Source organism: Sylvia atricapilla, chromosome 1 (genome assembly GCF_009819655.1).
Source record: "Sylvia atricapilla isolate bSylAtr1 chromosome 1, bSylAtr1.pri, whole genome shotgun sequence".
NCBI lineage: Eukaryota > Metazoa > Chordata > Aves > Passeriformes > Sylviidae > Sylvia > Sylvia atricapilla.
The window spans coordinates 29,621,544-29,646,374 of record NC_089140.1 but is presented as its reverse complement, the minus strand read 5'-3'; the positions used below and the strand labels follow the sequence as shown (position 1 = coordinate 29,646,374).

The 24,831-nt window shown below is 39.5% G+C and overlaps 1 protein-coding gene across 1 annotated transcript; it reads right to left on the bottom strand.

The window, feature by feature from the left end:
• Positions 1-2,630: 2,630 nt before the first annotated feature.
• TSPAN13 (tetraspanin 13) lies at positions 2,631-19,135 on the bottom strand. The gene is made up of 6 exons (XM_066318308.1): positions 19,015-19,135; positions 6,986-7,153; positions 5,853-5,933; positions 4,928-5,041; positions 4,484-4,594; positions 2,631-3,336 (listed from the first exon to the last, which is right to left on the bottom strand). The coding sequence occupies exons 1-6, from the start codon at positions 19,075-19,077 to the stop codon at positions 3,262-3,264; spliced, it is 612 nt and encodes a 203-aa protein (XP_066174405.1). The 5' UTR covers positions 19,078-19,135; the 3' UTR covers positions 2,631-3,261.
• Between the last annotated feature and the right edge of the window lie 5,696 nt (positions 19,136-24,831).

Genomic DNA, 24,831 nt, shown 5'->3' with positions numbered 1-24,831 from the left:
CTCATCTACTTTCCACTTTAACCAAATTTGTAAGAATCTTAATACATAAAATCCTGCTCTTTCAATTCTCTTCTCTAAATACAGATTTTTTTAGGATTACAGAAGCATCAAGCCAAGTTGAGATACCTAAAAAAAGCCTCTATTTCTTTGAAAAACCTGGGAAATCTTTGCTAAAATACATATGATTGTTAGATAACCCAAAGTACACAGGGTGGATAATGGGGTTTTAAGAATTCCAGTAGCATTCAGACAATCTTCTAATTAATTACATCTAAAATAGTAATGCAAGTTAAAAACATTAACACATTCCTATTCACTTGTCAGCTACAGCTTTTAAGGTGTGTTTTTACAGATATCACTTCAAGTTATCCAAGCTTTCCCTTTTCTAATAGTTACTTTCATGTGAAAGGTGGAAGATACAATGCAGTAGTACCAGGACATTGGTCAATATTTGGATTCACTTTCTCACATAGATGGAAAATAATTAGATTGTTTTGTAGCCAATTATTTTTATATGATGAAAATGTGTATGTGTTTTGAAAGAAGACATCTTTCTACATTTTTCCAGAATAACCAACTTGAAGAAAGCATTTCAACAAACTAAGGCCAAAAGTAAGGAGTAAGAATGTTCCAAGTGAAATTACTCCACTGCTTTGACACTGTGCTGCTGTAAATAGCTTCTAGAAAATCCAGTTACAATGAAGTCCAAACCTCACATCAGGTGAAAATTAAAATGCATCTCTAGAAAACAACAACAAAAAAATCATTGTGTGGTGAAAATGTTTTTCAAGAAGAGAAAGCAACAAAGTTCAATGAAAACCCACCAAGAATATGTATAAATAACTTTTTTAAGTGCTCTAGTTCGGCACGTCAGAATAGTATGGCATTTTTTTTTTGATACTCACATGTCATACTTTCTCTGAGGCAACATTCTTCACCTTTCAAAATCAAAGTCAAACTCGTTGTGTTTTACTGCCCCCTTCAGAATCAGACTTGGAAGGCAAATCCACACCTCTGACTGGGGATTTCAGTGTTAGTGTGGGTGGATGGGTTTGTTTAACCACAATCCCAAAGAGGTGATATATTTTCAATATGGTAAGTAAACTTTAATCATTCCATACAATCCACTGATCTGTCTTTTGACTAGTAAAACAAACTCACATTATGAGACATGAGAGTTTTGGAAATGGTAGTATTTTCAGTATTTTTGCACTGGTGCACATTTACACTCCAGTATAATCTACCATATTTATGAAACCAGATCCACCCAAAACTAGGCACTACAAAAACAACCAGGAAATAAGACAAAATTGAAGAAGCAATGTGGTATTATTTTAAGCTTCATTAACCCTCTCCATATGATAACTTCTTGTTACATTACAACTGTAATGCACAAAACACAGGGCCTGTCTAAACCTGGAAAATGATCTGTTCCTAAAGGCAGCCATGAGATCATCACTGCCCTCTTGACACATATTGGGAATGGTGGAGAGCAACTGGGGCAAACAGGACAGCAACTGGAGAAGAAAAGCACTGTGTATACATTTTATTTGACTTCAGCAGGCCTGAAGGCTCTTCAGGTGTTTCAGCACATGAATGGTTCTTACCCTGGATCTCCAGGTATGTGCTTGAGCCAGACACAGCAGCTGGGCAGGCACAGCAGCTCCCAGAGCAGCTCCAGAAGGTGCTGAACACAGATGCTGAAACCTCAGCTACAGCTAAAGAGATGGAGTTCTGTAGCAAGTTCATGACAGCCCTCTGCTTTCAGTTTCTGCTCTTCTCTTTCAAAACGTCAAGATAATTCCTTCTCCAGGAGCACTCAGCCCATGAAGTCTGAAAGTGCTTTGATGGACATGTTTCAATTTCTTTTCACCTCCTCTGCAGGACTAAGGAGGGATCTCTCTAGTAAAGGGTGACTCTATGAGCATCTGTCTCTGCTTCCAGACTTCCTTTTCACCTTGCTCAGATGCCGTACTCCTTGGCAGAGGCCCCTAATACTTTTCCCCTTTTCTTCCTGTAGACTTGTCTTTCAGGCTACCGCAACTGCCTACCCTGCCAGCAACAGCAAGTGAGTGAAGAATGAATGAAGAAAAGGTGCAGTGCAGATGTGCAATTTAGTATGATTAGAAACAAATGGAACATTATGCACCTTGGCTATGCTGTTGGGTATATGTCTGCTGTTTCAGCTGATGCAACACTTGTTTTATAGGCAGCAAGAGGGACCCATGCTTTCCTTCAGCTCAGACAATACTTTCTATATAGATATCATACCATTCTAACTTGAATTCTTTGTTTTCAGAAAACAAACTACTGAAAACTAAATTTTTTGTTGCTGTTTTTCTTTTTTTTTTTTTTACATGTCATTCAATTTCTCATTAAATCAAGACTGTTATCTGGATGACACAGAAATATACACTGCTGAGTTATTACAACAATGACTTTACACCATCTAAAAAAAATAGCTGTACAACAACTTTCCAGACATCAAGTTTCTTACATCAGAGATGACAGACACTGATTGTGCAAATACCAAACCTCATTCACTTTTCAAGGGAAAAAAGTTTCAAGTTAATCAGCTGCAGATTACATTCTCCTGGTTTTCTTCATTCATTGTTCTCATAATGACAATATTCATTAACATTGCTTTTATTCTCAACAAAATTCAAAAGCTACCAGAAAACTAAAACAAACAGGGAAAGGGAGGGGTGAAGACTACAGTAGTCATTAACATACACTTATGTGCACTACAGAAAATAACATCTCTAGCTTCTATTTTTACCTTAACAGGAAAGTGGGAGACAAAAAAATTTACTAGAGTACATCCTAAAACCTATGTAAATCATACCCAACCATCCACCATAAATTTGTATCATTTTAATGAGAATTCATGTGAATTTTTGTAATCAATGAATACAGCAGAAAATACCTCTGGGTTGTTTGGGTTTTTTTACATCAGATAACCCAGTAGCGCTATAAAATTCATTGTATAGAGTTCACCACATCAATTAACAAAGTCTTAACCAGCAGTTCAACTCTCCCAGCTACTGAGTGCACCCATCTACTTTAAGATAGAGATTCTTAGAAGAAAAATAGTAGAAATTAAATATGAAAACTACACCTTGCTTACAGAAATTTCTTACAGGACTTGAGTTTTATTTTAGGTACATGTAGAATACCTATTATGGAGAAATACCAAACTATGGAGAATCAGTATTTTTAAGTAGAGGGTGCAGAGAGAAGATTTAGTCCTTTACAAACTTATCAAATAAATGCACTAGGGTTTGCACGGGGATCCTTTTGGTTCCTGTATCTGTAAGTCAGCCAGACTCCCAGAATCTGAAAATAAAAACCAAATATATTATTAAACAGAGGGCCTCCATCCCAATCCTAGTTTTACAAAATTTGTTTTAAACATATAATCATGACAATGAATTTCCAGTATACAAGTTTAGGATATTTTACTGTTGCTAAAATTGTACAACCGCATTCCACCTTTCTTAATTAGAAAAATTAAGAGAACGCTCTTCTGAGAAAAATCATAACCTAGCAACAGAGAGAAAAACAAAAGAAAACTCACAAAACTACAAACAAAAGCCAAATCCATATTCAAAATGCAATAAAATTTTTCCCACTGTTATAACAAAAGTTAAATTATTCTTCTCCCCTTCCCAAATAAAGGTGCTTTCAGTAGAATAATAAAAAAATCCTCCAAATAGTTTCATTTTATTGACTATACAGCTTGAAAATTCTTGTGCATTTTCAAATCTTGCCATTCCCCCAGCTACCTTCCCCACTCCCAGCACCTTCACATTCTTAGCTGAAATGGTTGAGGTCAGCTCCATTCTGTTTAAGTTGCCGCATCTCTCTGGTTGCTGTCATATGTACGAACCTTCTAAAAACTGCACTAAGAGGCAGGAAGAGCATTTTCACATGCTCTGCTTTGGGATTAGAAAATACCTGCTCTGATGACTTTATACTCCAATCAATAAAGCAAGTTATGCATCTCATGGTACTAAAGCAAAGGGCCAAAAGACCTTTTTAATTTTAACCTAGTGTTTAAAATACAGTTCACTCCTCATGCAACTATCTTTGCACTACAGGTGGCACCAAAAAAACCCCTCAAAGACCTTAAGTGTGCTGGAGTGGGCAATAGGTGGGAAGAAGAGGGAACAAGGTAAAGTAACAGCACACTTTTTATTACTGTTGGAGGATGGTACACTCGAATAGCTAACTTTCTGAAAAGCCTGAACTTCGCAGCACCACATTTTAATGCTGATGTTTGTTGTCTAAATAACAAAATTGCAAGAAAAGTCTTCCAACAGCCTTAAGCAAGCTCATAGCTTTGAAAAATTTGGTCTACTTTATTATTTAACTCCTGAGACTGGACTGAGGTTTCCTACAATAAACCCTCTAAAACTGTGTTTCACAAAACAAAGCTTTAAAAGTGGGGAAAAAGCACTCAATTTTCCAACCACCCACTCACCTCTGTGAAACTGAAGAAGAGTCCTATCCCTCCGACAAATCTCAGCACCATTCCAGAATATTCTTCCATTATCGGTGCACATGGTCTACAGTGGAGAGTTCTAAGACAATCCTGCAGCAGACACAGAGAATCGCTTTCCATTTGCTGAATGACACTTGGTTGTTTGAAAGCATCTAGTTTGCTCTAGGAAAGACTGCTACCCAGGGACAAAACTCCAGCAGTTTTAAAGGACTCCAAGAGAGGACGTATACATCAATGACAATGGAGTACAAACTTTGCAGGGGGGCCTGTAATTGTCTTTCCAGTAAGTTAAGAGCAAAGCTCAGTATCACTGTAACAGGTACTTTACACACCTGTTAAAATGCTGCTTTCTGAAACTATGAAAACATTTTTGGACAAAGGCAGTGTGAAAAAGTGATGGATTTTCACACTTGAGGAACTTACAGCGGCGCAGGTTTCATTCGCGTAAAATACTCTGAATCCACAACAATTCAGATTTCTCTCGATATCTGTTCTTGCGCTGTTGGTGTTACTCCATCCCACCTCTAGGAGTTCACTCTAGAAGCCATAAGCAAATAAAAATTACATTAACTGAACTCTTTTACACTGCAAGCCAATATACAAAATCAAGTTGATAATGCCCTAACTGAAGCCTTCAGATCTTGATGCTTAACAGGAGAATATCAATGTACTTAAGAATGACTGGAGTGTCCAAAGAGGCTGTGTAGCTAATGAAACAACAGCACCTAACAGCAACACATTCACGGATATAATTCCTTTCCTTCCTTTATTTTTGCTTAACCCAAGATCACTAGTAAAGGGACATGTCACTAATCTAGCTGTGATTGCCCAGGCTATGCACAAAAAACACCCATACAATTATTTAGTCAGTGTGCCCTTACCCCCTTCTTATGCAGTAAGAACTGGTCTCCATTCCACATAGTAGACTGTTGTACTTTCACACATAACTGCCTAATGTAGTTATGACCAGTTATGCAAGAACAATTCAGTGACTTTATCAAATTTACACCATGATTACTGTTTATTTCATCACCTTATCTGAAATTGCTGAATACAAGATACATTCAAGATATCATACCGCTACACCTGTGACCATAAACCTAGAAAGGAAGTTTAAAAACAAATAAATTTTAAAAAAATTAATTTAGGACCCAAATGTATTTCTTTCTAGCTACTAGAGCCAAGCACTGATCAAGGTCTAGTCTTTAATAAATAGGACAATGCTGATTTTCTTAAAATATGCTCCCCCATTTTATGGAGGACTAAATACAAATACATGTGCCTGTGTACATTTATATTTATAGTGTTATGCTATAGATTAACTGAGAAGTCAGGAAACTTTTCTTACCTGCTGTTCCTCATTTAGTGCCAAACACGCACAGGAGACAGAAAACTGGACAATAAAGACTAGCAGAAGAATAATCATGTACTGGAAACAATCAATAGTTAAGGATATCCTCTCAAATTAATTTTGCTTTTATAACATATACACCTAATGGCATTCCTTATTTTACTGGGTAACAGTAAGTCCTTTAAAATAAAAGAACTATTGAAGCAAATTCTGACTGGATGTGTTCACTGGATGTGTGTAAATAATGTTCTCAAAACCAAATCATCATGTATTATCTCTTTTTGGCTACTACTATACAAAGCTGGTATTTCCGGGTTAGGTATTTCTTGCCTAGCAAGAAAATATGAGAAGAGAGGTTAACAAAAGGAGCTTTGAGAGAAAACTCTCCAGCCATTTTCTCCAACTTTAGGGACCCAAGTAATTTCAATATACTTCACTTAAATAAAGTAGTAGAGAAAATATTTTTCTGGGTATTGCATATTCAGATTACTTTTTTCCAATGGCAGAGTATTGTAACTAACTACAAAAATAGCGTTACCATAGATTAAATATTTAAAAAAAAGGTAAGAATTTGCTCTTCGAACACAACCTCACACACTTCTACATCTGAAAATGGTATAAAACAAAAAGAATAGAGTTTGATACTAAAGATCATGTTTTGAAAGTTGGGGAGTACTTTCAGAATTTGGCTGCTGTGTTCAGAGGTGGATACTTCACACAATTAAGCTGTTTGTAAAGGGGAGGTCAGTTCTTATTCACAGACCACGAAAGTTAAACATTAATAGTTCACCTACATTAGCTCCGTGTAGGGCTGAGCATACAGTAAGAGGCACCTGTGACACAGTGAAAAACCACTTTATCATAAAAAGCTCTCAAAGAATTAAAATAGTCTTATTTTTAAAAAGAGACGTGAATACTTCTATCTTGAGAGCACAAACAATGGAGGGGAAAAAGGAAACTGAAATGAAGTTAAATGGGAAGGAAGTCTAATTTTGACTGCACTTGACTAAAGTAAGATTATGAATTTCTGTCCTGTTTCTGAAGCACCTCCTCCAGCACTCAGCTGACAGAGGAGGTTGTTTACATGGCTGGAACCAGGCTGCAATCAATGTAATGCATCAGAAGGATACAAAGAATAGCAATACTTGATGATGTTTCACCGCACCAATCAATCCCACTAAGGCAATAAAGAAGAGGAAGACTCCTACTGCAATTACCACTCCAACAACTCTGAAACTAGAGATGAGGCCAAAGCCAATTCCCCATGCTGCAATTCCGATCAGCAGCAGGCTCACCAGCTGGAGGGAAGAGAAAACACAAAGTTAGACTGCATATTAAAACAGACTCACACACAAATAATTTTTTTACATTAAAGTTGTTTTTAGAAAGGTACAGTTTTCCTTTCTGGTGCAAAGAGAAGAAATACAACCCTAAACAAACCAATCCTTCACATCACTGTATAGGTAATTTCAACTGCAGATGTTTTGAGGCTTAACATATTCTTCCACACTGTCACTGTGGAACTGTTACAACTAAACTACCTGAAAGTCAAGCCATGCTGTACTATCAATGACAGACTAGAGACTGAACTGTAGATCATAACAAAATTGACAAATAAGCTAAAAATAATCAGCTTTAATTCAGAGTGGAATAACAACAAAAATTTCTGATGTTTTGTGAAACTCTAGCTGTGCATTTAAAGAAAATAGAATATATTTTCAGAGCTGCACAGCTCTGAACATGTAAAAAAGGCCACTTTGCCATAACTTACTGTAATTAATTCAGTAGTTAATTACAGTTAAAGCTGTATTAATTCATTAAAGTAGTTTCTACATATTTGAACATGTAATGCAACAGTTAACATGGTCACACAAAAATACATTTCGGATCTGAATTTCAATTTCTGGTCTGCAATTATGCAGTAAAACAAAAAAGGCATCCTGTATCCTCTGCATATTTCTTCAAGAAAATAGCTCCACTATTAGGTGAATCCCATTTTGATACCCAAAAACACTTGTTTCCTTCTTTTTAAACATGGTATTCAGGGAAGGCAGGCAGGAATCTGTCCCAGTTACTTCATAGAGATTTATTGTTTATATAGGCAGGAAGCTCCAGCCTTTCCTGTTTCCACACCAAAAAAACATAACCTTGAGAAAAAGCAATTCCAACATGAAATGCTGCAGAGAAATCTGTAATGAAGTCCAGCAGGAGAGAAGCAGCAGACAAAGCCAACCCAGACGTCCAAGGCACAAGACGCCCAAGACTCTCTGGTTTGAAACAGACCTATGTGTAACATCACTCATTACATTTTCTGTTAAATGACACCAATTCAACATGCAAGTTTTAACTTTCCAAAACTCTAATCTCACCAAAAAATACCAAGCTGTATACCTATTAAAAAAAAATCCAAACCAAAAATATAAAACAGTAGGCACTTAGTCTAGTCCAACTTCTTGGCTTTGTTCAACAGCAGGTATAGAGCTTGCACTTACACTTGCTCACCATTTCCATTCAAACAAGGCACATTATCATGACATTTTACTGCTTACTCAGAGACAAGAAAGATTAAAAAAAAAAAAAAGGTAATTTCCAACTTATCATTTTAGTATACTTACCCTATATAGCTGGGAATTCTTGTTGGTTTTAATGCCAAATACATTTGTATATTTTTTCCATTTAAGTACGTTCTAGAGGACTAATCTATGTAATTCAACTTTTGAAACATGGAAATCTAAGATAAAATCAAGACAGCTAATAAAACACTAGATATGCTCATCAAGATCAAAACACTGCAGGTGGATTTTTTTTTTGTGTGTTCACATACGAATACATCTTAAAAACCTTTTTACCAAAAGCCAGTAATCCACACAAGAAATTTAGGAGCCTGCAAGAAAAGCAGGATATTTGTCATACCTTCACTTCTCTCTTAACACATAAAGAGACAAAAAAAGATATGAAATTCAAAGGAATTGTTCAATACCAGCAGTTCTAGGATGATTTCACATTTGTCTTTGTTTCTCTTTAACAAAAAGCCTAAATAATCACATTTATTTAAAACCAAAAAAGCAGACGAAGGTGTAATGAATGAAATTTACAGAGAGGATTGAAGAAAAAACAAAATAAAACACTTTGGCTCTAACACCAACAAATTTTCTAAATCCCTGCTGCACAAGGCTATAAATTTCCTGATATCAGTACATTAAAAATTAGCCTTGCTAATCAGACAGTTTATTTCAACATCTACCTTTTCTAATCCATGCCCATTCACTTTATTTTACTGTCTCATTCCACTGGAAAGATTTATTTTTCCATGTAAGTATCAGAAGCAAATAATGAAAGAAACACCATAGCCCAATTTCCAATCAAAAAGTGCTGTCTGTCATCCCAGGCTCTGCATCAGCTTCTAACCCTGACCTCACACTGCCAGTACACAGGTCTTTAAAAAAAAATATCTCACAAGCTATGACAAATTTTAATTTATTTCATAAAGAAGAGCAGATGAAACTTTGTTTCTAATGATTTTCACCAATACTTTTCTGTCTGAGGGCAAATCTTTCACCAATTTGCCTCCAGGATACCAAAATGTGTGTTCTCTTCGCTCATTTCGTAAGAGGTCCAAAAGCATTAGATGAAATTAGTTTGTTCTCAAAATGCTGAAATCAAAACAAGAGACAAAATCTGTGCCTCTAAGACCTACTGGATAAACACAGTCTGTGAGTTGCAGGGTACCAGTTTTTTCTTACTGCCATTACTTATCTCATCTTACATAAATCTGATGATATATGCATAAAATTAGTTGCATGATGCTAGAAGTGTCCTGACATCCCGGCACAAAAAGCTTTTCTGGTAGAAACAGGCACATGTTGAATCTACAAAAGGTCTAGTTTTCAATCAAGTGGGGAAAAAAAATCCTCCCTGGATTTTAAACCCATTATTGAACTCCAGATATTCAGGAAATAACAGAAGATAGTTTAGTTTCCCATTTGATCACATTCAGGTTTTAGATTATCAATCTCATTTTTAAGTGTTACCTCTGTAATATTAAGGGTCTGTTTTCTTTCACTTGACGAAGTTGTCCACTGTCCAATTCCTCAAAACATCTGGAAATTCAGTGGGATCACAGATCCATGCTACTGGGCCCTGGCTGACAAACTATGAAAATGCTGTATCCAATCAGACAGATCCATCATCTGGATCAAAATCATTACAGGCTACTAGTATCTTGCCACTTGAAATCATGGAAAATTGACTCTCTTTCAAAACTGAAATGGAGACTACAGCTTTACTAACCACTCCAGAAACTGATTTAGTTTTAAGTTTCTCTCTCCTCCACATGTTTATTGAAAGATGAAATTACCATTATTCCTTCATATTCAGGTTTGGCACGGACTATCTGAATGAGAGGAATAACTCTATTTAGTTTTTTAGTGCTAAAATGCCAAAAACTAAAGTAAATGCACACTACTACAAAAAGGAAAAATAACTCAAGCTGTTTTGAGAAGATTTACAAATCTGTAAAACAATGCAAGGCTCATAGTGTTATGTACTGTTTAGCCACTAGAAATGACCACTTAATGGTGCTTATTCCAGTGTTTTTAGATGAAAAAATTTAAATGCAGTATTTCTAAAATTGAAGCTGTTATGGCTTTATAGTATAATGTCCTCGAAACAAAATTAGTGACCCTAACCACTTCAAATGAATAACATGAACATTCTAAACACACAAGCTTTATCTACATGCAAAAAGGCCATGTGTTTCTATTTCTGTTAAATAAAGAACGGACTCTCTACAGAACTTCTGAATGTCACATTTTATTTAACTGAGACCACATTTCACAGCAGCAGAAGTCTCCCGAAGTAAACAGTGTCATCCTTGGAAGACTGAGTCATCTGTGAAACTTCATTTTACCTATACAAATTTATGTACAAAAAGCAAGCTTAACTTAGTAATACTTCAAATATCTGCCTGATGTATGCACCAGAAATATCCAAAATCAAAGTCGAGATTTAGTGATTAGGGCTAATCCAGTTTCCCACCGAAGGCTTGGAGAAATGGCCTGTTAAACTGAATGGCCAAAGGCCAGACTGCTGAACTTGAAGGGCAGTAACTGATGGCTCAGCATCCAGCTGATAAGCATCAGCAGGTAAGCACCACCACAAAGGATACTGGATACTGATACTGGAGCCAATATCACACAGTATCTTCATCAACAACCTGATTATAACACAAAATGAATCCTCAAAAAATCTGTGGATGATACTAAACAAGGAAGAGTGGTTGACTTCCCAAAAAGAGATCTAACTCAGATATACCTTCATAAACCTGAGGAATAAGTCAACCATTGGAACCTTGCAAAGTGGAAAAACTGTGCTCCTGGGTGCTTCAATGAAGCCTATGATGGGACCAGTTAAACAACAGCCTTACTGAGATAGATATGGAGATCAAACTATTTGTCAGGTTGAATACAAGCCAGGTGTCAGTTCTCACTGTAAACAGGGAAAGCCAAGAGGAGTGCAACCAAAGGAAACACAATGCTGGTGAGACTGAAGCTCAAAACACTGTGTTGTATTTCAAGTCCCCCAGGTGGAAAAGGAATTTGAGAACCTGGTACCAGAGTCAGTAAAATGGCATGGAGCCTTGAGAACGTGAGGTTTGAGAAGAGGTGATGGATCTGGGTTTCTTTAGTGTGACAAAGAGGCTGTCCAGGGATAATCACATACTAACTAAAGCTGAAGGCACATTGCATAAACATGGGCAAACTCTTCTGGGTATCACAAGTAACAGCTTGGGAGGTTCAGACTGGACATTGGAAAATGCATCTGCAAGGTGGTTTGGTGATGATCTCAGGGTTTTCCAAGACCCCACAGACCAAGCCACAGACAGCAAGCTACTGTCATCCATAATCCCACTCTGAGCAGGCGCCTGGATTGATTAGCCCCAAAAATGCTTTCCAACCAAACTTTACAGCCAGCGCTTTGACCATGCCACTCTCTCCACACCAAAAATCAAAGTCTTAACAGGTAACTAAGAGATGGATTTAGCACTGACCAAGGAAGGACTTTTCTGCACCATCTAGCTCACTACATAGCTTCTAAACTGTCTATCAGCAAAACACTTTCTTACAAGCAGTAAGAAAGTCTCTCAAAAAAAGAGCAACAGATGACTCTTCAGAAGTACTTAAAAACACGAGCACAAGTCTTGTTCTCAAGAGTGATTTAAAAGGTCACATTCACTTAAGGCATGTTCACATAAAAGCCAACAAGCATTACAAGCAAAGAATTTGTAATAACCTTGAACTGGAGTAATTTGAGTACAGAATGATGCCATAAGCACACACTGCCCACAAACCAGAAAAACAATACAAAGCTGTGGAAAGTGTATACATGTGAACGGGTGACAGTATTTTGTATTTAATATCTTCACTTACTATATATTATCTTCTCCACCAATTCAAGCCCTAGCTACTTTACTTAAAAGGCACACACACAAATACAGGCTTAGATTAAGTAAATATATAAACTAGTAATTTTGAAATTAAGTAAATGCTTTACCAGAACAAACCTTTAGGTAGCACAAATCCTAAGTGAAGACCAATGTTTTCCCTATGAGATAAGAGCATTTCTATTTTGGAGTAAAAAATATTTTTAAAAAAATCAAGCATGCTGTCAAGTAGACAAAACATTACTCCAATGTCAGTATCTGTATAGGGAAAAATTTAGGGAAGACTTCAGTTCAAGATCAGTGGAAGAGATCAGACTCCAATTTAGGCAACTTCCCTTTTTTTATATACATATATATACACACATTTGAACTTCACAGATGTTCCAAAAATAACAGTTTCTCTGGCAAATCTCTTAATTTGCTCTCTTCTTTAAATCAAAGTTCTCTAGTGCACTTAGCTGCTCATTTTCCTCATTCCTGTATTGGAAAAAATGCATTTCTTTCCACAAGGACTACCCCTTCTGTACTTATGTGCAAGTTTATAGTCTACATTACAAAAAAGAAAAAAAAAGATACTGACAACCTATTTCTCTATACAATGCCATGAGAAACAATTCAAATGCTTAAACCACTTCCTCCTACCCACAAAAGCAAGCCACCAGCAAATCTGCTGTCTCAACTAACTGGCAACATTTTGGTATTTCAGCTAGCTTGGACTGCTGGCTAGGAAGGAAGTCATACAGAGAAGCTGGTATTCCCACTGCTTCCTTTTTGCCTCAGTACAAACAGAAGTTGGTAAAAACTACATTTCAGAATTTAAATTTCACAAACTACTGACTTATCATTCCCAGGCAAAGAGACTATATAGCATTTATACTCATATCAGCAAGGGAAATGTTTACAGAATAGCTGTCATGGTGGATATGGAACAGGAACTAAAACTAGAAAGATTACACAAATGATGAAATACATCCTCCCTAACCACTCTTTCTGCATTTAAAGTTCATATTCTACTACTTTTAAGGGTGCTTTAAAATTTAAATGTCAAGTGGCATATATACTGAAGGTAGAGGTATCCACCACTCTCCTCTTCAACTTCAGCAACCATTTCTGCACAGCCACAGAGAATCTAGAAGAAAATTCTGATTCCTGGCACTTCATTTAAAAAAACCACATTAAAACAACAGGTGGTACATAGTGGTGTAACCATAACCTTCAGCAAGTTAAAACAAAGCTAAATTGGTTTCTATCACAGCTGTAGGCTACACAACCTGTAAGTAACTTTATTTCCTTAAAGGATTACTTCAGCTTTATTGAGAGCAAAGGAAAGCTCTGGGTACCTCCAGAGAATTTCTAACAGAAAGCAAAATCTTCCACTTTTACATGACTTACTTAAATGGAGAGTGATCAGTTATCTTATTACTGAAGAGCCTTGAGACACCTAGTGTGGAACAAGCAATTTACGTGAAAGGCAGCACTCCTGACTCCTATCACAAAAGCCTGTTCTTTCAGTTTCAGGCCTCGTAAAGAGTTATTCACCTTATTGGCCATGTAACAAACTACTTACACACTAAAATGTCAGTTAGATTTAGCCCCTGCTTAATACTCTCTGGTCTTTGGAAATGGAAGCTTTCTGCTGTGCAGCAGGAACGATTATGTTCTAAAATGTTTACTTTTACTTGCATGTTTGTTCACTGTTTTTTAAGAGGTTATGAAATGCTTTCAACAAAGCCTGGTGAGCCCACAGATCCTTCTTCCACACATGGTATCTCCTTCAGCACAAAAACAAGAGCACAAAACCCCACAACTAATGATGTAAGCTAGAAGGCTCCTACAGGGCATTCAAAGATGTTCTCAATAATTGTGCTGGTTTTGAAGAACCCACCTGCACCACCAGGATAGCCGAAAAGATCAGCAGTATCAGAACACAGCATGTTTCACATACCCTCCTCCTCTGTGCCCTGTCATTCTCCTGCTGTTTCCCTAAGGCTGCCTTCCTAGCTCCAAATGCCACTGCACACTGTGCACAAGACAATGAAAAACCAAAACCCACTCCTGGCTGGTCTATGGACCCAGCATGAGCCTCAATTCTGACCGACCACCACCAAGCTGACACTTTGGCTATAAACTGACACACAGTATAGCCAAGGGCCTTTCCAAGCCCTAGAAAAACATCTTTAAATATCTGCCTGTACTTTTGCTGTACTCTTCTGTGTTCTCAAGCGTGCGCATAGAAACCTTCCCAAAATGCCAATGAAAACAAAAAGGCCACAAGATGGACATGACCAACATTACCTTCCTTGACTAATACCTGGGAGCTTCTGTACCAGTTTTATTTACATGTCAAGACTAGACAGACCAGCTTATATTGCCAATGTTCTTGAGAGCAACAGAAAGGGCTCCAAGGCAACCCATCCCATTTGCTGAGCATGCAGTCGTGGCAATGAGGGGGACCAGCACAGAACAGGCTGCTGCTGAGGCAAACTCTTGATGCTGCACAGCTAAATGCTGACAGCAGCCTGTCACACAGGGCAAGCAGCGGGTTATTTGCCTCTTACAGCTGAAAACAAACCACAGCAGAGCTGCACTCAAGAGATTGCAGGCTCACTCACCAATGTGAAAGAAACTGCCACCTGAGGCAAGAACTGTGCTTCTCTAACTCCTGCCTGCTTGTACCTGGCTCTGCGTAGCCACTACTCCAGTCAGGAAACATTAGAGAACATGAAGACACGTTCTCTTTGCTGATGAATATCCAAATGTTCACCCTGCCTCTAAAACCAAGTTTCCCCTATGCAGCAAAAAGATGAAGCAGACAGATTTGCATGGAAGATGCAACATTCCTCTGCATCAGGAACTCTGAAAGTAAGACAAACATTATTATAAAACACCTCAGTATTTAAAAACTCTCTTAAAATCTTCAAGGCCAGGTTGGCTGAGGCGTTGAACAACCTGGTCCAGTGGTAGGTGTCCACGTCCATGGCAGAGGGGTTGGACTTACCATTATTTTGAAGGTCCCTTCCAACCCAAATCATTCTAGGATACCAAGCACACACTGTCCAAATCTGAGAATTTCTATACTTATCTTTGCATACTTCCATAATACAGGGAAAACAAGTTTGATAAAGAGGGCAGAAAGTCCAAATGCACCTTCAATAATTATAGCACCCAGAGAACAAGAAACAGTGATAGGAAAAACAAAACAAGCCCCAAACACTCTTTCAAACACAATGCTTTGAAAATGAAGGCAAAAACTGAGACACTTAATAGGCAACCAAAAAAAGAGGTTGAGAGAATGAAGTAACACAATAAAATTAATTATTTTGATATGGTACTTTCTAGTGTTACAAGTAAGTCTGGATGCATTTATGGAATAAGCTTTGTGCTACTAAAAAAATACACACTTCTAATGGAAAAGGTATTATACGTTTTAACTGAAATCAAATGGCTGCTCTAGGTGTAAGAAAAACATAAAGCCTGCTCATCAAAATGTGAGATGTTTACATGCTGCCAACAAACATTTCATGTTTCCTACTGCAGCAATAATTAAGTAGTTGCTTGGGTGACAAAACCAGCACACACCACCCAAATGAACTCTTAGCTTTTTTTTTTTTAATTTGGAATATTTAATCTGGTGGCTCACCTACCACCTCAGCCTTTCACTGCTAGTTAGGAACTTCCCTTTCCTCTCCAAAAATCAGATTTGAACAAAGATATTGACTGTTTGCACTCCAACACAAACATTAAAGCCTTCCTCGGAAGCTTAAGTTTTAAGCTGCAGACACATCCCTGAATTTGGATTAATTCTGTGGACAGGCACTTTAAATAGTTTGTACGGATTCACCATTTGATGGGAAATGTAAATATGACTGACTAAATAAAAACTAAATAAGCCAGATACCCAAAATTAGTATTTTAAAGGTTCTCGTATTCAGCTCTTCCATGCAAGTCTTCATTCTGACAATATACATAATCATATACCCAGAGTCAATAAATAGTCTCCATTATTTTTTTCTACTCTTCCTCTACCCATAAGGAACCATACTGATGTCAGCAAGACTCAGCATAGATGCCAGAATTACTCATATAAAATAGATTGAAAAATAGAATCAGGGCCTAAGGACATTAACTTAGTCAGGAGAACAACCAAAAGTCATCAGCAAAGTAACATCTGAAAAGAACATTAAGTGAGCAATTAGGTTACTGGGTTTCTGGTTTCTTGCCTTAAACCAGTAACTAATTTATTACTGCCAGGACATATATTTTTCTTGGTGTACTACTACAAGAACTCAAAAAAGACAGTACTAAAAAATAAAAACAATAAATTAAGCTCCAATACAATATTTTATCTTGGAGTGTTTTAATGAAAGGCGGAACACAAACTGAAACCTCCAATATACAATTTTCAGGGTTAATTCATGTCATATAGAACACATCAGTGCTAGCTACAAAAATATCCAAGAAGTGTTACCTATCCATTCTTACTACCACTACTCCCTTCTCACCACTTACTTTTTATTAGTGAGTCAACACTATTTAAAAGAGATGATTATTAAGTTATTGCTCTGATTGTCTTCTGTATTTTTTTTCCAGCTGGGAGAAAGTAAGTCCATCATTCACTGTGCTGCTCCAACTCTTGTATTTCAGGTTTCTGTCTAACCAAGAAATGCAGAAGCCCACACATTTTACTGCATCAACTCCACCAGGCAAACTAAGCACCTTAAGTGTTATTTTTCCAACAATGGATTTAAAAGCATTACATCTTGTAACTTGTCTATAATTAATAAACAATACTAGCAATAACAATTGGATATTCTTGTAACTATCATTTAAAGACATCATTCCTTCCCTTCAGCAAAAACATATGTTCTATACAGGTCAAGTGACAGAAGACCAAGTGACACCCACAAAGTAAAGTCTACTCAAGGAGACACCAGAGCAGAGATTAAGTTTGTAAATACACTATACAGGTACCACAGTCCAAAAGTTCAACCCACCCTTGCTGAGGCCAGATATGCTCAAAAAGACCTACCAAATTCATTACATTTGGTTAATATATGGCTATATGACTGTAGAAATAAATGACAGAGTCATTAGGAAAAAAACCTGCTGTCCACATGACATCACAATAAGATTTGTGCATCCATCTGAGAATGGTTCAGATTTCTCTCACTCTTCTGTCACGCAAGGAATAATAGCAATATTAACAAAAGAAGTCTTGCATTAACTGAAAAGTGAAATTGGGATGGGATAATGCACCCATAACTCACCTTCTGGGACAGGAAAATCCCAGGAAAAGTTGACCACAATAATCTTCTGGCATCCCTTTCAACCTGAGCTACTTTATGATTCTAACTTAGCTCCATCATGGTACTCTACATACTTAACTTCCCTTCAACTACAGATACCAAACACCTATCTGCTCCCCTCTGTTCTGGCTATGTGTGGCCCAACAACATGAGGCATCACAGGGATCCAGGCTGACTTTCACAGTGGCAGCTGGGCTGCCTAAGCATGCTCCAGACTTTTTCAGGGACATATTTCACTCCTCAAGCTCCTCCAAGGACAGAGACCAAGTAATAGTGCAGCCTTTCCTATATAAAGGTTTCTCTTTTGCTCTTTTCTGAGGAAAGGGGTTGGATTGGGTCACCTTGTACACCCAAGAATATAGAATCAACCAACTCTAGCTTCAGCAGTGGTGCTTCCACATCCCTTCGTGCTCCATCCTGATGAGCACCATCAGGTCCAGTTACGGCCAGCTACTGTTTGTTCTGATGAACAGCGTTAGACCTGCTTGTTCTCCCGTCTTGCCTTCAGCAAAAAGCATGGCTACAACTGCCCACAAGCACTGGCTGACCCCAACTTCAGTCTGCTGAAAGTCACTCCCAAGCACAGTTGTTAACTTGAAATATTAGAGGACAATCTTCTACCTCCCCAGATATGCTGCGAGAGGAAGCCATTACACTTACTCCCGTTTCTTGCTATTTCTGAGCCCTTTAAAAATGGATAGTGAGGAAAAACATTCCCGTAGCTACACCACAATGGGAGATTTTATTCTTCTCTGTTGAATACTAGACCTCCAACATGCTGGAACAAAATCAGGCACCTGCCTGGAGCTCCCCAGCGAAGTCATTTATTTCAGTTTAACACCCTACTTTTTTCCCCCTGCTCACCTATGTCCCCACCACCCCGGGCAGCCCGACTCGGTAACTCCCTGGTGCAGCCCAGGGAACACCGGGGGTGCGGGGGGCCTCGTCATTGACCGAACTGCACTGATTTGGGCGCTGATCTTTGGCTGAAGAATAACAAAACAAACCCCTCCCTGCTTCACGCCTGGATTGATGCAGCGCCCTTTCGAGACGGAGAGAAAGGGCACCGGCGGGCCGGGCCCCGGGGCCGTTCGCTCCAGGAGATGGGCCAGCAGCCGCCGCCCCGGGCGAGCAGCGCTCCGGGACCGCCCTGGATTTTGATCCCGAGCAGCCACGTCCGCGCGGTGACAAAGCCCGGCCTCGCCGCTGTCACCTCCCCACCCCTCCCACCCCGTCCTCCCGAGCCGGAAGCCGCGACCGCCCGGCGGCCGCAGCGCGGACCCCCCCACCCCGCGGCCACATCCCGCCGGGGAGCGCCGCCACCTCCCCTGGCCGCCCCAGCGCGGCGCAGCCCAGCCGGCGGCGGGACGAGGCAGAGCCCGCGGGCGGGCCGAGCGCGGCGGGCACGCACCGTGTAGAGCAGGTTGAGGGCGCAGAGGCAGTTCTTGGAGCAGGCGAAGCCGCCGCACGCCATCGCTCCGCCGCCACCGCCGCCCCGCGCGGCAGCCGCTCCGCCAGGAGGCCGCGGCCCCGCCCCCGGCCGCGCGCGGGTGCGGCCGCAGCAGGTGAGCGGCGCCCGCTGATTGGCCGCCGCGGGGCGCAAAGGTAAATGGATGCAAATGACGGCTGTGACGTCGGCGCCGTCAGCCGCTGTCCGGCGGCTCGCGCTGTGCGGGCGGGTCCCGTTCCGCCGGCCCCGTTCCCCTCCTCTGTTTCTGTTTCCCCTCCTCTGTTTCCCGTTTCTCCGTTGCCGACGGCACGAGACCCGTTCCCCCTTCCCGGCTGCTGTGACGGCACGGTCCCGGGCCTCGGCCCCGCCCGCCGGACTCCGCCGCGGCACCGTTCTGTTCCCGCACGAGCGGCGGCGCCTGGCCGGTGACGGCGCGCCCTGTAATCCATAGCCTGTGTAATCCCTAGCAAAACATCCAGGCATTTACTTGCACAGACCGTGAAGGCATTCGGAGTGCAGGTAGTTTTACCGGAGCTTCATAGATTCATCTAGGTTAGAAGAGGCCATCAAGTTCAACCATGAACCCAGCACTGCTGCTGTCCTCTTTTTTCTATTTTTAAAGTATTTTATTGATTAAGGTATTTTTACTAAGTCATCGTTCTACTGCTCCTCCTTACATATTTCTGTATTTCCTTAGTATGAGGGTTAAATATTTTCAATTACAATTATTCTGCTTTACAAAACCTGTATCAATAATTTCCTGCTAGTTCAGGAGCTAGTTTTTATTAAATATTCGTCCTTGGTTTGAATGGTGTCCTGGTTCACTACAACCATCCGAAATCCTGTCTGTCTTCACAGTCCCCGTGGGCTGCAGCCTGCCCAATGATGCTTTGTGATAAATACAACAGATCTAATATCTGCCAGCTATTCCTGCGTGGACACGTGTTGAGGGATTAATGTCCAAGATAGTTCCTTATCTTTTTTCCTGGGCTTCACAAAGAGAAAGTGTGCTTGTTCCTCTCTTGCGATGCGTGTAAGGATACATGGCATAGTTCACTTTGTTACAGTAGTTTTACTTTTTCAGGTTTTGGTGCAGGAGAACTTGTGATGATCATTTCCTAGCAAGCAAAGGAAGCTGCATCTATTTTCTGATGAATTCATGACAAACCTTAACAGGAACTTGTCATCAAAACAGTTCAGGGAGGAAATTCCAAAAGCAATTTTTTTTTCTGTAATTTGGCTGGCCTTCATCTGCTTAGGAAGCCTCAGCAGGCAAATAATCCTTGCCAGCAGTGATATGTTGAACAGCAGCACGCTTTGTCTTTCCTAGTCTGTCACTCAGGTTTTTTCTTTTTCGTTTTAAACACTTTTCCCATGCTCTTTGCTATTTTACTAGACTTCTCCAATTAAATACAATACACAGGTTTTTTCTCAATCAATAGCAAAGACTTGTTGCTTTTCTATTGAGGTATTTCTACCTTTCAGCTGCTAGATGGACAACAGGTCCAAATTCTGCAATGTAATTCTGCAATGTTTGTGACCACAAATTAAATCTGGATGCTCAACAGCTGCTGAAACTATGTTTGTTTGTTTCTAAACTTGACATTCCTGCTGCTGTAGCTTTGTGAAGTGACAGCAAGTGTAAAAAATGTGTTGATTTTTTTTTCTCTAATAATTAAACTGGTTTAATGTTGTGACTAATTTGCCCTATTGGGAATGCAGGTTTTACTGACTGGAGCTACTGCCTTTACTGGGCTGTCCTTCTAATCCTTTGGGCCCAACTCTAGCAGAGCATAAACCCAGTATAAAGTAATTTGATTCAGTGTAATTTTTCTAGGAGCTTATAATTTTATTGTAAAGACTGCTATCAGAAATTGTCCACTTGATAGAAAAGTGTATTTTGGATGTATGCCCTTTCCTGAACACAAGCAACCATCAGCGTATCAAATGTTTTTGTTGGATTTTGTTGCAAATGCTAACATCTAAAGTTACTGTGCCATTGTTGCTTTGACTATGGTGCTGAATTATTCAATACAATCATCCACTGCCCTTCTTTTTAGAAGATCTCTTTCACTATTAATTATTAAAAGCTGTGCCTCCACTTTCTTAATTAATGCTGGTGTTTCTTACTAAAGGACCCAGCTCCTACAGCCTGTCATGGGTGGGAAATACCTTTTACACACTGCTTCATGTTCAGGTAGGCATCTAACCATGCATGCAACATGGTTCATACCCACCTCTGACCATAAACTCTGGGGCATAGTTCAGATGATGTAAGCACTCAAAGGCTTCATTAAATAAATAGATCTATGACAAATGTAGCAAGGGTCCTTCCTCCATCCCCCTTCCAATTTTGTTCACGAGCTATAGTGAAAACATGGAATAATATAGTTTGGATTTAAAATAACACTTTTGGTGATACAGCAGCTGGCTGTGCTGATGTGGATAAATTCTGATGGTGGTCAGGAGTGTGTGTGTGCTCCCATTTCACATCAGGTTTCAGCACTTAGTTTTGTATTCTGACTAGAACTAAATTGGCTCAATTCTTTTAAATGGCTAATTATGACTTGCTAGTTATGAAAAGACTCTCCTGCAGCTGGAGGGAAATCTGCCCCTCTTTGTAGGGAAAATATAGATTGTGATACTTCCATATTTTTTTTAAGATTGTTTAAGTACCTGGTCCAAGTGAGGATCCTAGGTATTTGTCTTCTCAGCTTTTGTATTTATAGGGGATAAATTCTGGACTCCCATCTGTTACACAAATCCAGAGCTGCTGGACATAACCAAGAGCAGAATAGGCCTTTTCCTTTTCTTTCCCTCCTTTTTTCTTTCTGGTGCTTATTCTCTGCTTCCCTGCACAGTCTTTGTTCTCCTGCCCTTCAATGGTGTGTTTCAATGGCACTGCTGGCAGCAGGAGGAGCTACAAACAGTGTGAATTAGTTTTTCTTTCATGGGAAACTGCCGTGGAAGGAGAGTACACTGGGCACTTGTAATGCTGCTGACGTGCACTTACAAGACAGTACAAAAAGTAAATGCTTCTGCAAAGGGAGAGGGGAGTGGAAACAGTTACGGGGGCTCAATGCTGGCACACTCCTTACTAGTCGAAAAAGCTTAAAATGAAGCTGTTTGGGTGGTTTACTGTTCATTTCCCAGTAAACTCATATCAGCTGGATTGTTTTCCAGAGAATTGCTTCATGAAGCCTTTTACTCTAACACACTAAATGAAAACTCAGCTTATAGGCAAATCTGTTCTATTTCTGTAGGCTGTGGCCTCACATGAGTGCTGCTGGTTTCTGTTACCTATTATGTGCCTGAAATCTAAAGGTCTGTGTCACTTCTGAGGCACAAATTTGAAAAGTGAAGGCTCAAGTATGTACAAAGTTCTCCTAAAGTCTATGCTATTGTCTTAAAATTAAGACAGTGTGACCTTTTTTGTTACTCTCTATTATTATGGAGTGCCTAAAATGTTGTGAGTGAAACATTGTTTGCAGAAATTGATTTTTATCGCTTTATTTTTCCCAAGTTTACAATAAGTCATTGACAGCACTTTAGGTATTTCATTTCACTCTTTACCTTGTTAAGTCATTTTTCTTCTCCTCTTTTGTATAAAGTCTCTCATGCACATCAAAGTCAGGGAGCGGGGAAATAGGGTTTAAGGAAACCAGGTGTTTCCAGGAGTAGTATTTATTGTGTACAGATGACATATTTAGATATTAGTCCTGAGGTGAATAGTGTATACGTACAACAAGACAAGGTTTCAGCTGGCTTTACTTGTAGTAAATAAAGTGCTTATCTTTCCTTGGCAGTTGACCATTAAAGCATGTTCCCATGCCAGTTAAGTATGCCTGAAGTTTGGTGACGACCATAGAATCTGTCAACAAAGTTTGTGAAGTAAAATCCCCTTTATCATCAATGGTGTTTCTCCATGGATGTAGTTTCCAATGTCATTTCTTGTGTCACTGGGCAGGAAAATCTGAGTCATCTCAATCACCTGAACTGCCCCAGCTATTGAGTCACATCAATTAGTCACCTCAGATGCCAGTAACCTGTGACTGAACATACAGAATCAATTAAACATACACTTTAAATGTTATCTGCTGTAACAATCAAGATTTTTTTCCCCCCTCAAATTCAACACAAATGTCCTGTGGACATACCCCAGTTATTTCCTGATGTGTTAGTAATGAATTGGCTGTGCTGTGGCATTTGCTTGCAGTCATGAAATCCTCCCTGCTTCCTGGAACAAAACCAGGTCCCAGCAGTGCTATTGCACTTGTGCCATTCCATTGCCAACCTTAAAGAAACCCTTTCTGGCACTTGGCAGTGAGGAATGGCACGAGTGGGCGTAGCTGTTGTATGGATCTTTTGCTGTCTTACAGGCTGACACACAAGGTGTTGGTGGTGCTGTTTCTTGTCAATGATCATTATGAGTCAGACACAGTATAGAGGCGAGCCTGGTACACAGAATAAATTTATCTGTGTTCTTTGGATCAGAGAGTCTTCTCTGCAGAGAAAAAAAAATACAAAACTGTTTGGCATTTTTATTTATTTCTTTAGTGAAGTGGAGCATTGTAGATAGAGAAAGGGAATTTGGGACAGGAAAATAGGTCGTTAAAGTACTGTGGCTAGAGCAACCCACAACTAGGTCAGAAATTAGCTCCTCCAAAGGCACAAAGACGTAGCTCCTGTTCATTTTAATAAATCTAACAAGTGGTTACAAAGGAAATAATGGTTTGTTCATTTATTCTCTTGGAGAGACAGCTAACAAGTGTAGTCTTTGACAAACTTTCTGACCAAAATCCAAATGGCATAAAGCTCTTGGATTGAGCCTGGGAAGCTAAATTGCTATTAGGAAACTACCTAGAATGGAGACTTACTCAAGCAGAAGCAGCTACAGGCAAGTGCAAAACTGTTGTCCTTGATGGAGCAGCTGTATGCCCAGCCTCACTTTTTGAGCCATTCTTTGTGATTCCCACCAGATATACCATGCAGTGGTGAAAATAACATTGGAGTGTAACAATAACATGTCTCCTTGTTAACTCAGTTGATGCCCGTGTCTTTTGAATTGTCTCATGAATAGCGCTTGCCAGAGAAGATAGGCTTGGTGAAATTTGTCCCTCTAAAGTTTGTAGACAGGTGAAGGGGGGAAAAGAAGCAAAACAACACAATAAAGAACTTAAATAGCCCCAGAACACAGACCTTAAAGGGCAAGTGTATTTCAGAGGCCAGCCTGCTAAAACTAGTAAGATGCAAATACTTGTAAGTTCAGAAGCTATGTCTTGGGATTTCTAAAGATCTTAACTGTAAGAATCACCTTTCATCACATTTAAAATCCATTCTGAATTAAGCAGATAGAGGATTAGGATAAAGACAGTTTGTTACATTTACTGTAATAAAGAAACAACCAGAAGCTGAAAATAGCAGTATAATGGTATTTTGAATAGTAGTACATAAAAGGCTTGACCGAAAGCCAGTCCTGCTGTTCAGGACCAGGATTCAGAAATGTTCTGAAATTGGGTTGCTTTTAGTTAAGCCTGGAAGAGAAAAAGTCAGAATTCTAGATCCTGGAAGTGAAGTGGTCCATGGCTTCCTTCAGACAAATCCAAACTTACTTGGCCTGTTATGTAAAAGGCACTTGAGTGTCTCTAGAGAGGTGGATAACCAGCAGGAAAGTAGAGGAAAGCCTCTTGGAGACTGTGTTTATCATACTTTGTTTCCATGGGAAGGGAATCATGGCAACAGGCTGGTACCTGACCCAGTGCCACATCTGTTCTTCAG

What these genes read in the sequence shown, in the direction of transcription:
- TSPAN13 (XM_066318308.1), bottom strand. Translation starts at nt 19,077, where the DNA reads ATGGCGTGCGGCGGCTTCGCCTGCTCCAAGAACTGCCTCTGCGCCCTC. An exon ending in ATCAAGTATTGCTATTCTTT is followed by an intron (nt 5,934 to 6,985) that starts GTATCCTTCTGA and finishes GATTGTTTCCAG; the next exon opens with TACATGATTATTCTTCTGCT. An exon ending in TCTTCTTCAGTTTCACAGAG is followed by an intron (nt 3,337 to 4,483) that starts GTGAGTGGGTGG and finishes TTTTATTTTCAG; the next exon opens with ATTCTGGGAGTCTGGCTGAC.